The 17910-nt window shown below is 42.9% G+C and overlaps 1 protein-coding gene across 1 annotated transcript; it reads left to right on the top strand.

Moving 5' to 3' along the window:
- Positions 1–1203: 1203 nt before the first annotated feature.
- itgb8 (integrin, beta 8) lies at positions 1204–17753 on the top strand. Its single transcript, XM_031323225.2, has 16 exons — positions 1204–1830; positions 2911–2996; positions 5024–5195; positions 5336–5442; positions 5920–6059; positions 6417–6582; positions 7408–7566; positions 8057–8152; positions 8267–8359; positions 9308–9448; positions 11809–12229; positions 13256–13478; positions 13578–13681; positions 14458–14574; positions 15299–15462; positions 15921–17753. The coding sequence occupies exons 1-16, from the start codon at positions 1746–1748 to the stop codon at positions 16047–16049; spliced, it is 2403 nt and encodes an 800-aa protein (XP_031179085.1). The 5' UTR covers positions 1204–1745; the 3' UTR covers positions 16050–17753.
- Positions 17754–17910: the final 157 nt, after the last annotated feature.

Genomic DNA, 17910 nt, shown 5'->3' with positions numbered 1-17910 from the left:
GAGGGCAGGGAGGTTGAAAAGGTGGGGGAGGAACGATAGAGAAGAAGAGTGTTTTGTGTCAGCTTTACAACAATGACAGTTGTCATTAAGATGCTGATGTTGACCAGTATTGACAGGGTCAATGGAGTGTTTACACTAGAGTCCATTATCAAGTTTGTTCAGCGGAGAATTGATCCATATTTTGTCCTCCAGATCCCCCAACCCTCCCTGCTACCCAAGCCCAGAGAGGAGAGACTTGGCCCTGGGAGGGGTCTATAAGTGGAGTGGCTTGGAATCTTGATTTCAGAGATGTTTCACACACTTAGAAAACAGTGTGGTGTGTGTTTGCATCATTACCATAATTGAGAGTGACTGCTAAGAGGGCACGGGCGGGGAGGTGTTGGCACTACCCCTCCAAAATTCCCATTTGACAAATTATGTGAATGAATGAGAGACGCGTAGCTGGCTCGGCCCCAGGCTCATGAGCGACAGATGGGGTCAAACAGAGTAGCCTAGATATGGGACTTGTGTGAGTGTGTGTGCTGGTGAGCATACTGCTGTGCATTGGTTGGGACTGTTGGCACACTCACAATTACTGTTTAGGCTGCGTGCCAAGCAAAACATGCCTACCCAATTTGGTAGACCTCTACTGGAGACAAGCATATAGGATCATGCCAAAGATGGTAGACTATTGTCTTTTGTCCTTGCGCGGCTCTGTTTTCCTCCAGCTTAAAATGTTGAGTTGTTTAGTAAGTCTTTGGCTCCTGCTCAGCGGAGCAGCCGGTGAGGCGAGGTTACTCCATGTCATTGGAATCTGTGCACAATGGACTCAAACCCCCCTCCTCCTCCTTAGCACCATGCTTGCGAACCCCTCTGCAAGAGCTCTGGTTTTATTGAACCCCTCCCTCCATACTCCTTTACCCCAACATCCATACACACAGTTTGGTCCAACCACACACACAGGAGCCCTCAGTATTAAATTGCTCCCTGAAGAAGTAATACAAACATCAGTGTTCAATTCAAGGCCATGGTTCATTGGAATGCACCCCACCAAAACTCCTTGTAGTAAGCACGTCTCTCTCTCTCTCTCTCTCTCTCTCTCTCTCTCTCTCTCTCTCTCTCTCTCTCTCTCTCTCTCTCTCTCTCTCTCTCTCTCTCTCTCTCTCTCTCCTTATTTGTCTCTCTTCCCTCCCTCTTTAACTCTCTCTCTGGTACAGCGAGGACAGAGCGTCGTTGCCATGGCACCGCTTGTCTGAGTCAGTACCGCGGTTAAAACACGGTCACTCTCCTGGCTTTCGTGTGGGATGGTCAGTCAGCATGTTGGTGCGCGCCGGCTGAACTCGTGTGTGTAGAAAACGCATCAGCGCCGCTCTGTCCCAGGATGAGACTTCACCACCAGCTGTGAGACGAGGTCCATAGTGGAAGCACGCGGGGACACGTCGCACACCTGCGGCTGGATGGAAATAAATGGAGGAACTTGCGCCGCTGTCGCCGCACTCGAACCGATTACTTCACCTCCTCTCGTGGTCCACGGGGGAGCGCGCTTGTAAACTGATTTAACCCAGGGGATGTGAATACCTCCCCGGGATTAGAAGGCTATTGGCTGAACGACAATGCCCCACGGCTCGGTCCGGCACTCCCGGCTATTGTTCGTGCGGCGGCGGACGCAGGGTGCCCGGTCTCCCCCGGTTCATCTCCAGTAGCCTCTGCTCCTGTGTCCCCTCGCTGCTTCGCTCAGGTCGCCCTCCCGGTGTGAATAGGATAATATGACTTCCTGGCTCCGCACATTTGGCAGCGTCACTCTGTGTCTCTTGCTCTGCTGCTTGGTGGTCGCAGAAGCCTCCAGTGCCGGTGAGTGGAGGCTCATTAGGGCCAATTACATCATATCCCAGCAATTAGCCTGCATCATGTAGGCTATTACGTGAAGACATCACTGCGCAACATCAGCTCCAGTGCTGTGCTCTCTTCAAGGGGTCGATGGTTTTCCCAAATGTTTCACGCAAAGAAGCCACTTTATGAGCATTTAAGAATTATATTTCCACACAACTTTCATTATCGCATGTTTTAGGCAGACTAATGGACCTTTGAACCAAACATACATTAAAGCAGGGAACTATTCATTCATTCATTCATTCATCAACCTGTTGTTTCAGCATGTATTGATCAGTTATAATTAGACGTTAAATGCTTCACCTATTCTGAGGTTTGCCAGAGGCCCCGAGTGCTAATTGGGTCAGAGCTGCTTGTTAGTGAGCTGTTAGTGATGCTAGGCAGTATTTCTCTGTCCTACATTTCAACCCTGTAGCTCACTGAAATGGCTCTGGAAAATTGGATTTTAGCAGATAAATCATTTCAATAAATTATTAATCCCACTACAGTGAGCTCAAGGTTCATTTTGTGCCTTTTGTCACCCTGTGAAATCTTCAGTCCCTGGCCTGCAGTATTTTAACGTTGCATTAAAGGATCTTGCATGAGTAATTTGTCACAGTGTCACTCCATTAATATATTTCTGGACATGAAGGATTCTTGAATCACAATTAGATAGTCCTCTCTGTGCATCTGTCTGTCTGTGTGTGTGTGTGTGTGTGTGTGTGTGTGTGTGTATGTGTGTGTTTGTGTGGGTGACGATCCATTGCACCACTCCAACAACTCAAGCACCTGTTCCCACACTCACAGCCGTTTTCCCATTAAACGGCTGGCTGATACGTACTGAATAGCCTCATATGAGATGCTAAGTGGTGCTTCCATCATCAAAAGTGTGCATGAGATCTGTAATATCCACAGGGGCTCGACTGCATGGCTAATGAGTGTTGACACACACATTCTTTCATATGCTAATCACAGACTGTTCTCTTCATCTCATTTATCTTCCATCTGTCTCCTTTTCCCTTCAATTTTTACCACTTTCCCCATTTCTCTCTCTCTCTGCAGGTGACAGTGTGTGCTGGTCTCCTAGTATCAGTTCTTGTACAGAGTGTCTCAGACGGGGACCACAGTGTGCCTGGTGCTTCAAGGAGGTAGGAACGTGTATAAAAAAGTGTTTGTTTGTGTGTGTGACAGAGAGGAGGGGGAAAAAAAGAGAACGTGGCAGAAATTCAGCAGCATTCCTCAGATGACACACACCATGGCTTTGATGCCATCCGCAGATGCGAATATAATGTGTATGTTCGGGGTTAGTGGCTTGTGAGTAGGTCTGCATGTGTGTGTGAATGTTTCCATGCGTGCTTTCCCATGCAGCAGCAGCATAGACAGAGCCACTTTCTATCCATGTGTTTAGTCTAGGTGCTCACACATATCACTGCATTTGTGCACTGCACGCCCTTGTGTTTGTCTGTATCTGTTTTCTGGGTGTCAGTCTGTCTCGTAAAGAGCCCACCCCGAATCAGCCCTGAAAAGCTGTAAAGCATCCCAGCGCCACACCAGTCACAACACACACACACACACACACACACACACACACACACACACACACACACAAAAACACCGTCTAGACCAGACTTACAACATGTGTGTGTTTACAGACTTCAGGTGCTTTCCCATCCTGTGAACCCTAACCTTAACCGATCATTAAGTGGGGCCGGGACTCACTGGTCTCACACACACACACACACACAATGTCACAAGCACTGAAAAGTAAGCAGGTACAGTGCTTGTAAACCTGAATGCTTCCATTTTGTCATTTGACATACAGTGTGAGGCGAAGGGGCAAACTCTGTTAAGGAAAGTCCCAGGAAGTCACTGTGCAACTTTCTAGTAGTCAGAGTTGTTACAGGACAAATATCAGCCACAGAGACAGCTATATATATAAACCAAATTCAGTCTAGCTTTCAAATTGATGGCATGGTCACATATTCAGCTGCAGTTTCAGCTTTTATTGTAGACTGATTGCTGCTTTGCTTGTGTGCTAATTCTGTTTTAAAAGTAATCTCAATGAATTGCGCTATTTCCTTCCCTATCTGCAAAATCTTGTTGGTTATGTCACACTCATACCAATCAGGCCCATGACCTGCTGTAAATACACACATTTAATGGTCTGTTTTCAGTGCTAGTCACTGTGTTTGTGTGCGTGTTTTTCACAGATGGAAGTACCAAAGGTCACTAATTCACTCTAAAGCTGCAAAGCGTGACGCTGTTGTGCTGTATTGTTGGAGCAAGTAGCTTTGAGGCAGTGGAGAGCTTATAGTTAGGGCAAGATTAATTTAATGAAGCGATGATTAAATCATATCCTAAATAAGTAAAAGCCAATTGGATCGATCTAATCTCTTTTATATCCATCAGAATGGCCATTCTGAACTCTCCTTTCTTCTGTATCAGATACAGAAAGATTGGATCTGGACACAGATGAGAAACACAAACAGGACACTTCTCCCTAATACACTAAACTGATGAGTTACTTCAGAATCACATAATATTATGGTAATTTGTTGTTTGTTGTCATGTCAGTGTAACTACATCACAGATCAATACAAACATCATACAAATGACAGAAACGAAAAACAAAACCAAGGCGGGTAACTGTGAAACCGGTTCAATTTGCCTTGTTTTCTTTCTTTGTGTGAAATGAACCATCAGGGAATAAAGTGGGCGAAATAACACATGTATCACACACCCTGTACTCTGGAGTGTTTGTGTTTGTGCTCCTACATTTGTGAATGGATGTAGTAACATTAGAAAAGGAGTGGAGAGTAAATAAAGAGTACGGGGATGCAGGGAATTGATTCTTCTGCTAAACTTGAAATCTCCTGCCTCATCTACTTCACAGTGACTCAAGGAGATTTGTAAGTTTTACAGCTGCATAAACCCAACACACAGAACAGATTTGACTGAGTATATGATGGTCACATATTTGGCAGGATTAGTGTGTCTTGCCTATGGGGTCACAGAGGATAATGTGGCATTCAACTTATTGTTTATCGTCATAACATCTTAAAAGACAACTTAGTTGTAATATCTTTGAGACGGTCTGGCAGCTTTTCTCCTGTGTCTTGTTTCATGCAAAAAAACTGAAAATAAAGTACATTAACTGGCCTTGTGTGACCTGTAGGACTTTCTGGATGGGGCGGGGCCAAGCCAGCGCTGCGACCTGCCAGTAAAGCTGCTGAGGAGAGGCTGTGGACCGGAGTTCATGGAGCAGTCGGAGATCAAGGTGGAAGTCAACGCCACCGTCAGCAGTACACAAGTGTCCCCACGAGACATCAGCATCACCCTCAGACCAGGTAGACGACAGGCACCTCTGGATTTGTGCCTCGAATGCAACACAGATATGCACTGTTTTGTTGTTTTTTTTTCTTAGTGTGTGATGAAGCAGCTGAGGTGAAGTTTCAAATAAATGATTTCATTATATGTGTATGCCTAGGTTCAGAGGCCAGTGTCATAGTGGCTGTGAAGCAGCTGGAGCGTTATCCTGTGGATCTGTACTACCTGGTTGATGTGTCGGCATCTATGCAGGAGAACCTTGACCATGTAGGTGTTTGTCAGTGCTGAAGCATTTCACTTATTCTACTTAAGGAAAGAGTCTATTTCCAAAGGTTTAAACTAAATTCTAAATCATTACAACTTTTGCACACAAACTCCTACGTCATTTTTATGATGGTTGGAGAGAAGAAACAAGACATATTATACATTATAAACACAGATAACAGTTTGGTATTACATCATTTGGGGCTTCTGAGATGGCTACCGTCTTTACATTTGGCATGGAATAAACTGTAAACATTTTAGAGCTCAAACAAATGTGCTTAAATGAGGACTCTCTCTGAAAGGAATTTAAAAAAAAATGTATTCCTCTCTTGGGCCTAATCCATTCTATCTCCCCCTCTTCTTCTTCTCTGCTTCTTAATCCTTTTCTTCTTCTTCTACTTCTCCCTCTTACCTTCCTTTACCAACCATTGGATTCCCCATTCTGTGTCCACCTGCCTCTGCATGTTCTCTGTGGTCCAGTTGAAGACAGTGGGTGTGGCGCTGTCTCTTCGTATGACGGAGCACTCCTCGGACCTTTGGCTGGGTTTCGGCTCGTTTGTGGACAAACCTGTCTCCCCTTACATCAATGTCCATCCCTCCAAGATCAACAACCCCTGCAGGTAAGACACAAAATTAGGGTTAGTCCTCTACATAGCTTTTTTGAGATTTTTCTTGCATTGAAAAGAATATACAGTATGTATATAAATATATATTGCTTTGTGAGGCAAAAAGAGTGGTGTCGTGATTTGAGTGATTATTTAAAAATACATCCTAGCAAGCTGCTCCCATTAGTTGCACCCAATTTTGTGTGACTCAGGGACAGATTTGTCAGTTGTTGAGGGGCAACATTGTTTTGATGATGAGCCGTGCTGGCAGACAGAAACAACAGGCAGGCTTTTGACATTCATTTGTACTGAGATCTACATCCTTAAATGTTGCAATTAAAAACAAAATGGACCATCTCTGTCTCTCACCAGTGATTATGAGATCCGCTGTCGTCCAGCCCACGGCTTCCACCATGTCTTGAGTATGACTGGAAATATGAGCGAGTTCACACGTGTGATCAAACGCCAGCGCATCTCCGGAAACATGGACACCCCTGAGGGAGGACTGGATGCTATGCTGCAAGCAGCTGTCTGCCAGGTCTGTATAGCTGGGAAATCAGGCTCACAAGAGCTACCTGTGTGCAACAAAGGGGAAAGGGAGTTAACAACAGATTTTTTATGGCCAGCCATTAAGGAAAATGTGTGTCTTGAATGAGTTCAGAAAAGTGAGGCATAACCCCAAATTTGGTAGTAAGCCTGCATGCCGGTGAAAGAGGCATTTATTCTGGGAGAATGGTGGCACTCTGACTCAGCATAGGATATTACCACTGGAATCCCACTAAGTAATGACACCATTGCTGGGGTATGGCAGACACACACACACACACACACACACACACACACAGACACACACACACACACACAGTTGCTTATGCTATGGCTGCAGGAGGGCTGTGAGTAACATCACACAGGGGGGCCCTGAATAACCAACTTGCTGGGGAACACCATGTCATCATTCCAGAAATAGACTCTCCATTATGTCAGGCCTACTTATAAACTCACTGGGTTTCCTTAAACACACACACACACACACACACACACACACACTCGTAAACAAACTTTTGGGTGTGTGACTGGTGGAGGAATCTCTTCTGCGTTATCTTTAATTGGGCATCACAGAAAGAGCTGTTCACCATGTGAACTAATGTAGCTCAGATGAGTAAAATGTTGCAGTTTCTTACCACATGTGTAAAAATATAAGCCATGAACATATTTTCCACATCAGTCCGTTTAGATGTGGTTGACTAGTGATATAAGGGGATAAAAATGAGAGAATCTATAAAACTACTCTCCAGTAACGTTGATGAATGAATGATTTACACACATTACACAGTATCCTGATTCCTCTGCTTCTCTCTTTTAGAGATCGGTGGGTTGGCGACCAGAGGCCAAGCGTCTGCTGCTCCTGATGACCGACCAGCCGTCTCACCTCGCCCTGGACAGCCGGCTGGCAGGGATTGTTACACCACACGATGGCCTGTGTCACCTGGAAAACAACGTATACACGGGGAGCACTAGGATGGTAAGAGGAGGAGGAAACTTGTAGATGCTGGGAAGTCGAGCTTACATAAAAGAGCTGAAAACTGTAACTGTAAAAGAGCTGAACCTTTTAACTAGGCGTTAAATGCATCTTAAGGTTTACATGGTCTCACATTAATATGGACTGTACATTACTACATGGACTGCAGGAGAAATGAGATTTTCAATTGCAGATAGATACATTAAAGAATTCATACTTAAAGGAATATTATGCTGAGTTTTTGGGGAATATGCTTATTTGCTTTCTGTTTCTACTGTTCCTTTAAAGCCAACATGATCACGTGCTAATATGAACTGTGTGCGCTCTACTACATGGGTTGCAGTTGAAATGTGGACCATGTAGACTCTAAAGTTTAGAGACAAATTACTGTATTTTTAAGAATGGGAGACTTAAACTTGATATGGGGGGACATAAAAATGCGTTCCTGAAAAAGTTTTATTTGTATTTAGTCTGTTGTTTGTCTCCTTTTCAGGATCATCCCAGTGTGGGTCAGTTGTCTGATAAGCTGCTTGAAAACCATATGTACTCCATCTTTGCTGTGGAGAAGCAGCAGTACCAGTGGTACGAGGTAATCTCTCCCACACAAGTGCAAACAACAAAATGTATACATGAGAAAACAAATGTTTTTAAGGTGTGGCGACTTCCATAAAAGCACAATTTCTTTCTCCCTTTTCTTCTTTAGGAGTTGGTACGTTTGCTACCTGGCTCCTACCTGGGGAAGTTAGGCCTCTTCCAGGCTCCGAACCTTATAGAGCTGGTGGTGGACGCATACAAGGTACAGAGCACTCACCTACTGTACTTCCTCTGCAACTTCTTTCTCATTTTTGTGATGATTCAAAAGGCCTCAGAATCAGTCATACTACAGTAAAGGCTAGATTTAGGTAGAAGAGGCAAAAAAGGACAGACACTTGTAATACAAAATTCTGAAGTTGGAGATGATTAGAGATGTTTTTAGTTGCTAAAAGGCCTAATGAAACTGAAAAACATATGAGAACGGGAGGTTACGGAGGGGTAAGGCGTGTGTGTGTGTGTGTGTGTGTGTGTGTGTGTGTGTGTGTGTGTGTGTGTGTGTGTGTGTGTGTGTGTGTGTGTGTGTGTGTGTGTGTGTGTGTGTGTGTGTGTGTGTATGAGAGAGAGAGACTAGGGGTTTGTTCAGTTGGCAGCAGTAGGCTATAATTTGCCTCAGGCACAGCGCTCCCATTGTTTGCTTCGAGAATCTGCCGAATCCACAGATCCGGGTGCACAGCCATGCATACATGCAGACACACACACAAGCACACACACACACACACACACACACACACACACACATGCATACACAAGCAGCAGGGCCCGAACAGAAGCTGGCATTATAATAGCTATCAGATCCCCACGGAAACCATGTGTCCTAATCATGGACGAATACAAAGATGCTATTTTCGGCCCCACCTCCTTGTTCCCATAAACCCCCCTGTATTTCAGACTGAAAGAAACGGCTTTCTTGGAACATGTGACTACTTTAATTAATCACACTTCTTTGTTACTCGTGCCTCATTACTTTGCACTCACAAAGATTATATTCAATGCATTTGACACTTTGTCACAAGAACTGTCACTGTTCTTGTCACTCTCTTTTATCGTAAGCCACTTTCCCTTGTAACCAGCATAAAACATTGCATTTCTTGATATCAAGCAGTAAAGTTAAGGTTGCTTTTTAATCTCTCTCTACCATTGCTCCATCCAGAGGTTGTTGTCAGAGGTGGCTGTATCAGTGTCAGTGGAGGACAAGGCAGTCAGCAGGTACTGGGTGTCTGTATCTCCTCTCTGCCCCAATGGATCCACAGCTAAGGACCAGAGCTGCTCGGGGGTGCAGCCCGACCAGACGGTAAACACACAAGCAGTATCAAAGCACACACAGGATTAAAACAATGCAAGAATTTAGCGAAGTGTTACTCATACAGAAGTCTTCGCTTTAAGCTCCCGGAGATGTCACAGGACATTTATTGGTTGTATTGGATTACTATGACACATACAAACACACTCCCACACACACACATCACTGAGAGCTAAAGATTTGGCTAATAATCCCAGTTGAGCGGATTACAGGCTGTGTTTAACAGGAAAACATTTCCATGTGATTCCATGACCTATTTGTCCTAAAATCCTAACATTGCCCAACATCAGAGCCTTAGAAGAAAAAATTAGGACATTTATATTTATAAATGGGCAGTGAATGGAACTTAAGTTCATTTTTAAGTAGAATCAATAGTGCATACTTTTGACTTTTACTTCGTTACATTTTCCAGCAATTATCTATACTTTCTACTCCACTACATTTATACAACGTCACAAAATCACGGGTCGCTAGACACAGTGCCCTCACTGACCAAGGTTTGCATATTACCATTTTAAATGATAATATGCAAATAAGATTAAGAGAATAAATCATTATGCAAGTACTTTTAATACTTAAAGTACATTTAAAATCAGGTACTTTTTACTTTTACTTAAGTAGGGTTGTCATTGTGGTACTTCTACTTTTACTAAAGTAAATATGTCTCTAGTTAGTTGTACTTTTACTTAAGTACTGAGATTCAGTACTTCCTCCACCACTGGAAATGGGCCATTGGACATCCACTGCTCTCATACCTGTTCCATTTATTCACAGAAAGAAAAAAAGCCTGCACAACTGCAGAGGAGCTTTTCTGCTGCGGTTAAAAAGTAAACTCCTGTTTATTTCTGAGGACTATGGTTAACTGCTCCTCAGATCTCTGCAGGGTAAATCCAGACATCTAGCTGGACTATCTGTCCAATCTGAGTTTTCTGTTGCACAACTAAAACAAAAATACTTTGAATGTACACATGTACCACCAAAACAAGTTCCTTCCTGAGGCTATTTTGCAGAGGCACCGTCATTGTGTCCGGGGGCTTAGCGCCGCCCATAAAGATTGTGATTGCTTTAAAGAAATGCCAATAAACCACAGCATGTTTTTCTCCCATCCCAGAATGCTGTGTGGGTTAGCCAGACCCTCATCCGCAGCGCTGTGGAGGAAGGTCTGGCAATGCAAGACTATACAAAAAGCTACTATCAACAAAGGTTCAACTATAATAACCAAAAGAACCCCCTTTTGATACTAATAACAACACTTTCAGCACATTTGAAAAAGTTCTTCCTGTTCACTCCCTAAACTGCCGATGAGACTCCTCTCCTCCATAACCTTTTGGGGCTCTTAACTTTGTCGAACACCAACATACTTAATGGCCGCTCTATAGTTGCTCCATTGTGCAGCTAGACTTCAGCCCTTTAATCCATGGGTGGATTAAAGTGAATTATGGAAAGTACCCACATTTACCAGAATGGTGATAAAAATCAAGTGAAAAGTCTTCCTGTAGATTCAAAGCTTAGGCATGCACAGTTTCCCAACCACATGAACAGAATAATTATTCACATTAAGTTATATCTCACTTAGAATCCAGTTCCACGTTACTTATGTTGGATAATAACCAGGAAGTATTTAAGTCTTGACAAAGATTGTCATAATTATGCAATGACAGGAGGTAGATCATTTTATGTTATTCCGTTTTAGATGTACAGCATGAGTGTCATAGGGGAAAATACATTTTTACGCTGCTGCATTTCTCTGGAATTGTGTAGTATTTCTAAAGGAACAGCAGACTCTTGAGAAAGAAAGGGTGGTTAGTCAATCATTAATCTGTTTTGTTGGTGTGTTTTTTAACCTGTCTTGTATATTTGTCAAATTTCCCTCTTTCTAACAGGGACGACAACAGAAATAAGCTTTACTATGTATTTTATCCACAACCATTTTAATTGTACTGCATGTCAGGACTTTACTTTTAATACTGTCAAATAAATCTACCTACAGACATGCAAGCAGCTCTCTGAAGCTGTACTTAGACACAGTGGTGCTTTGAGCTAAATGCTAACTACATCATGCTAACATCCTCACAGTGACGATGCTAACATGCTGATGTTGAGCAGGTATAATCTTTACCATGTCCACCATCTTAGTTTAGCATGTTAGCATGTTAACAGTTTTGTAAGTTCTTGGTCATAAACATAAAGTATTGGACAAATTAAAATTTTGATCCAATAAAGGAAAAAAAAAGTCAAGGATCACAAAAAGTTATTAGGATTCATCCTCTGGGGACCATGGATGTCTGTACCAAATTTCATGGCAACCCATCTAATAGATATTTTGATCCACTTTTTGTCTTCACATGCAGGTCTACTTCAATATCACCATTGGAATGCGCTCTTGTCCTGACGACGGTGAAGATGAAGATGTAACAGTGCTGGTTCGACCTGTGGGTTACAACGAATCCACCATCGTTAGGATCCACTCTAAATGCCGCTGCAGTTGTGGACCAATGAGGCACTGCAATGACGACAGCCAATCACCATGCAAAGGAACACAAGACAGCTCCAATCAGGAGCAGAGGCCGGATCACGGACTAATTAAGGACTCAGACAGAGATTCAAACCGGAATTGCAGAGGGGATGGGTCTGATGTGGACTGCAGTGGTCGGGGAGTGTGTGAGTGTGGGAGGTGTGTGTGTGAGCAGACCAGGCTTGGGACAGTATATGGAAAATACTGCGAGATAGATGACTTTTCCTGCCCGTACGAAGGAGGGCTGCTGTGTGGAGGTAAGTGGGGAACACTTAAAAAATGATGTATTATGTACACTTAGTCACAGTTTTTTTTCAATTGCTAAACAACAGTGGTCACAACTGAAGCCACATGTTCAAAACTCTAACTACAGTCTGCATTACTAACAGTCACCTGAGCTAAACAGTTAACATCTTCTGCAAAACTCATTCCAAACAACACAACTCTTCACACGTCTCATAACAGGCTCAGTGCAGCGAAATACTTTGAACAATCCTGCCTCTCTGCAGCATCATGTGACAAGTTTTCATCATTACATTGCATCATCTATAAATACAAATGAATGTGGTATTTGCATTGCTTCCACCTCCATTACTTTCTGAAAAGCAGTAAGTGTGCAGCTATAGTAGTAAATTAAGTGTTTTTCACAATTTTTTTATAGCTGTGTATGTAACCTTAGACATCTTACCTGGACATATTGGTATTTTTGCTCTTTTACCCGTTCACTGTTTCTTTCGTACAGTACTATGTATAACTGTTTCATTCTTACTTGGTTTTTCTTTTTATCTCCAAAAAAAGTCTTCCTGAGCTTTCCCTATATATATACTGTAATAAGTCTAAAACAAGAGACCTGCTTAGGCTTTCAGCTGAAATTGCAATCAGCAGTGTTTGAAATGCACCAGACTGAAATCCATTCTGTTTTGAATGTGTGGTTAACAGTTTTGACAGCAGTGTTAGCATTTGAACATCTCTGCTGTAAATCCACAGTGTTGTGCAGGTTGTAGTTAAAGTCATGGGATAAGTGTGTAGAGTTTTGAAAACTGTGTTCAAGCAATGAAAAATGAACTAGAGTTTGGTCCACATGAACTGCTGCTGTGCAGACTGTGGTTAGAGTTTTGCACATGTGGCTCCAGTTGTGCCCACTGTCGTTTAGCAATTTAAAAAAAACTGTAATAGCGATATCACAAGAAATCAAAAAGCATTTTTGATACAAAGGAATACATGGTCTACATCTTTGTTTGCTTCTGTAACACTTTCCTTCCGTCTCTGTCTGTCCTTCTCAGGGCGTGGTGTGTGTGTGTCAGGAGAGTGTGTGTGTGAGGATGACTGGACAGGTGATAGCTGTGGTTGCTCCGTCTCCACAGCAACCTGCCAATCAGCAAACGGCTTGCTTTGCAGCGGGCAGGGGAGATGTGTGTGTGGCAAGTGTGTGTGTGAAGACCCACGTCACTCTGGAGACTTCTGTGAGAGATGCCCTTCTTGCCAAAGCACCTGCCAATCATACTGGTACTTGTCGTTTTCTGTTTGCTACCACAAAGCATGATGGGAGCCCTTACAGAACTATTTGTAGCTGAAGCTGACACTGTGGTCCTCTCTCTCTCTCAGGAAGTGTGTGGACTGTCACCTGTCTCACGGTCTTTCACAGAAAGAGGCAGGACACTGCAACAACACCTGTGCACCATTGGTGGGCTACATGGATGATGTATCAGGTACAGCCACTTTAGCTAATAGAATATGCTCTGAGCACAATTGTACACTTGGGCTTTGCACGTTTGTAGTTTTGTGGATCTAAGGAAAGTTGATTTTACATAGGACTATAGATTTGTTGTCCAAAAGATGCAGCCTCTCGTTCTCTATTTACAGATACAGCAGACACAGAACAACATAAGCATTGATTTGGAGTCATGTTTCTGACTTGAGTGATATACTGTAACTCCAATATGCACTCTCCTTTTAGATCAGTTTTGGTCTCTACCAACTGTTGGGAAGCATATCTGGCTCCTAGCAAATAAATGCTCGATGTTCACCCGGTAGTCACTAACTTTTTCTGTCTGCTGTTTGGAACTGGCACAAAGTGTAGGCCTACCGCAGGTTTATCACTGCTGCTGCTGCTGAAAATGGGTTGATAGGAAAACCAACACAAAGGGTGATACAAGTTATGTATGAGTTGGGTTATAATTTTGGGGATTTGTCACTACCAGAAGCACCTTTTACATTACACATAGTAATGTGATCCATTGTTAGTAGTATAAACATGTTGATTGCTTTAGGTTTAAGGTGAAAACTGAAGAGCTGTAAAACACAGCAGCTCTCTTGTAATGCTAGCCTCATTGATTCTTTTGTTTTTAGTAATCCTAGAGGATTTTCAGTAGGGATTTGAGTTGAACATGTCTGGACTGAATAACAACTCTCTCTCTCTCTCTCTCTCTCTCTCTCTCTCTCTCTCTCTCTCTCTCTCTCTCTCTCTTACACACACAATTTTCAGGCCAAGCAGGGGAGATGTGGATTCAGTGTATGTACATCAGTAATGACAGCTGTCGCTATCGCTTTCAAACAAGCTCACAGTCTGGTCAGACCCAGCTTCACATAAGCACAAGACCAGGTACAGTATATGTCAACACACACACACGCACAGGCCTTCATTCGAGGTCACTTCCGTTGCTACCATTGCTGCACCACTGCACCCTGGTGTATTTGAGTCAGCAAGCCTGCTGTCAGTGTTACAGCTGTATTTTACATTTCCCCTCAGTTCCCAGCTTACCTTTTTCCCAGACACACACACACACCCACCCACCCACACACACACACACATTATTGACACATCCAAGTGTTACAGTTCATCCCCGCCTTTCCAATTTTTGGAACAGCACCGTTCATTGTGCGTTCCCCCCATCTCCCCATACCCCCACCCCTCCACCCAACGGGACACTCTCTTCCGGCTCACGCCCACTCCTCCCGGGTGCAGCAGGAGCCAGGTCTCCATGGTAACCCTGTTACAAAATGTCAGAGCACTCTTTGGGCTCTTTGTGTTGAGCGATGAGCCCGTCATCCACACATGCTCCCCAGCAGAACACAGCCAGCTGACTATTCAGTGCAGCATCACTGGCACAGCTGCCACTGACTAGGCTGTGTAAGTGTGTGTGTTTGTATTTAAAGTAATTAAGTATATTTACTTAAGTACAACTTTGAGGTATTTGACATTAGTATTTCCATTTAATGCTACTTTACACTTCTACTCTACTACATTTCCGAGATAACAAAAAAATGTGTGAGTGTAAACTTTAAAGACCTTGTTTTTTACAGTGAAACCTTATGTGTGTCCACAGAGTGCGCCAGCAGCAGCCGGCTGGTAGGTACATTCCTGAGTGTGTGTGCTCTGACACTGCTGTGCGGGTTGGTGGTGGTGGCAGTGTCCCGGCTGCTGCTACAGAAGAGATACTTGTCACCAGAGAGCGCTGCTGAGGACGGAGGCTATCACTGCACTGGAAAGGTTAGCTATCAAAAGTAGAGTATGTTTGAGCTGGTCATCCGCACAGCAAGGTTTTAATTTAGATGTCTCTGGAGCCCTCAGAAGTATTAGGGACCCCTTAATTATTCAGGATATTTTTGTTCATGTGTACTGTCCGCTGAAACCAAGTGTGAGGAATTTGAGTGTGCTGTTGGAGGTACAGCTGTATTTTACATTTCCTTTTAACTCCCAGCTCACCTAGCCTGGCTACAGCTTACCATCTACAGTGTCAGATTTGTGACTTTACAATAATGTACAGCACCTTTGAGAAGAGGGAAACGATGGAAATTTCTCGGGAGGGGGGGGGGGGGGGGGGCAATTTAATGTAGCAATGCAACACTAAATCTGGTGTCGTGTGTGTGTGTGTGTGTGTGTGTGTGTGTGTGTGTGTGTGTGTGTGTGTCTATTACTGACTGACTGCATATTACGTTACCCTTCAGGACCTGTCATACATCCCAACAACCAATGAGAAAACAGTTACCTACAGGAGGGACTGTCCACCTGACCGTCCTTTGGAGATGCACATCCAGGTTCCCAAGATGCCCCTCGGTGACCCCTGGCAGTACTAGGCAAAGGTCAAAGGTCAAAAGGAAGTCAGTGGAGACATATAGAAGGAGAGTCAACAAAAGGCTTCCTTTCTTACACTTCATAAAACTTCAACCAGCTGCATATGGAGACTAGTGATAGTGATAAACTAAACTATGAAACCTCCATGGGATCACATTTGTAAAATGTACTGACCAAACTCCCATAGACTGTGTGACTAATGTGGCCAGTATCCTCGAAATCGAGATGAAACAAAGAGCACATATCCCCCATCTCTTCTTCTTCCTCTGTAGCAGCAGGAAGGCTGCTTCTTCCATGGGGTAAAGGGTGATAATTTCTTGCTTTTTAGCCATGCAGCAGTTACTGCTCTAACTTATGTGTGTGTGTGAGAGTGAGTGTGTGTGTGTGTGAGAGAGAGAGAGAGAGAGAGAGAGTGGTCCAGGTAGATGCATGTATGCTCTATCTCGGCTTTCTATTTATGATTTTATTGAAACAACACTACATGTTTTAGGTTTATGTGATTGTGTGACACTCCAGTGCTCTCCTTGTCTTAGTCTGCCCCCCTGTGGCCAGCTTGAGGTACAGTATTTTTCTCTCCAATAATACTGTCAACACATTACTGACCTCAGCTGTAATGCGTTGGGATTTAATTCATATGACTGATTCTATGACTCTGTATGCCTTTTTATTTCTTAATTTGATAAGATTAGATTGTGGCATACCTTGTCTTGTAGTGTCTTTATTGCATTTTGTTTTTGCCAACCGATCAACTGCATTGCAAATTAGTCTTACTTTATGGCATTTTTCTATCATGATAAGTAAGAATTTAGTTTCATATGATTGTCAGTTTTTTAAAATCTGGTTAGACTTGCACTAGAGCAATTGTTTTGCATTATACTACTGAAAACTGTGGGATATCTGGGGCAGGAGAGCTGTGTGGTGGGTGTGAAATGATTGGTTCGCTATATGTTGGGCATTAGGAGGCATCTATCTACACATTAAGTGCATTTGAAGCTAATGTAACAAATCCACAAAAACACTGGAATAACTATGGACTTTGAAATCATTGTTTTAATGACATACTGACATGGCAACTGCATTATCAAATGCCTGCACATGTGGCCTCTATAACAGAGACAGCAACAGAACTGTGTCTAGATGCATCTGCTGATCATCCCAGAGCCATTACTGACAAATTACGACTTTGAGACCAACTCCTGTGCGGCGGTCCAAATTGGCTCTGAAGGTACTGAGGTCAGCGATGAATTAACACCCCTCATGCACTAGATCCTCTGAGAGTGTTAGTTGCATGGCATCTTGTGAGACTTTTGCTTTCCCAATTATGTTTCTCTTTTTGGATTTTATTTAACATAATGTTGTTTACAGCAATAGCAGCTCTCTTTTACTGTAAGTCAGGAACGCTAATTATTATTTATTGTGATTTTATTATTATTATTATTATTCTTTCTTTTTATTTATGTTAATTGTGCTATTTTATGATAAGGGTAATTGGGTTACAGGTAGTAAGTACTGTTTGTGTTTATAAAGAACACATACTATCTCTAACTATGAGAATATTTCAGCAATAAGGTTATAACCATCTCATCTAACCGGGCACTCAGTTCGGAGTAACAACAGCACTTTTCTGTGTAGTTTTGCTGATAATTAATGTGACTAGTTGTGTAGCATGAATGTTTTCATTACAATAAAATGTGCAAGATTTTTTTTTTTTTTTATCATTTCTTGAGTTCCTTAGCTTTTCTGTACCAACAGGTTGTATTTTAATTATTTTTTAATGAACGTGGGAAAATTTGTGAGGCCTAATTCACGTTAGTGTGGTGAAATATGGAAATATTTATTACATATAAGGCAGTCCCAAATTAA

Source organism: Sander lucioperca, chromosome 16, assembly GCF_008315115.2.
Source record: "Sander lucioperca isolate FBNREF2018 chromosome 16, SLUC_FBN_1.2, whole genome shotgun sequence".
In the NCBI taxonomy this organism is placed as follows: domain Eukaryota; kingdom Metazoa; phylum Chordata; class Actinopteri; order Perciformes; family Percidae; genus Sander; species Sander lucioperca.
This window is presented reverse-complemented; position numbering and strand designations above follow the sequence as displayed.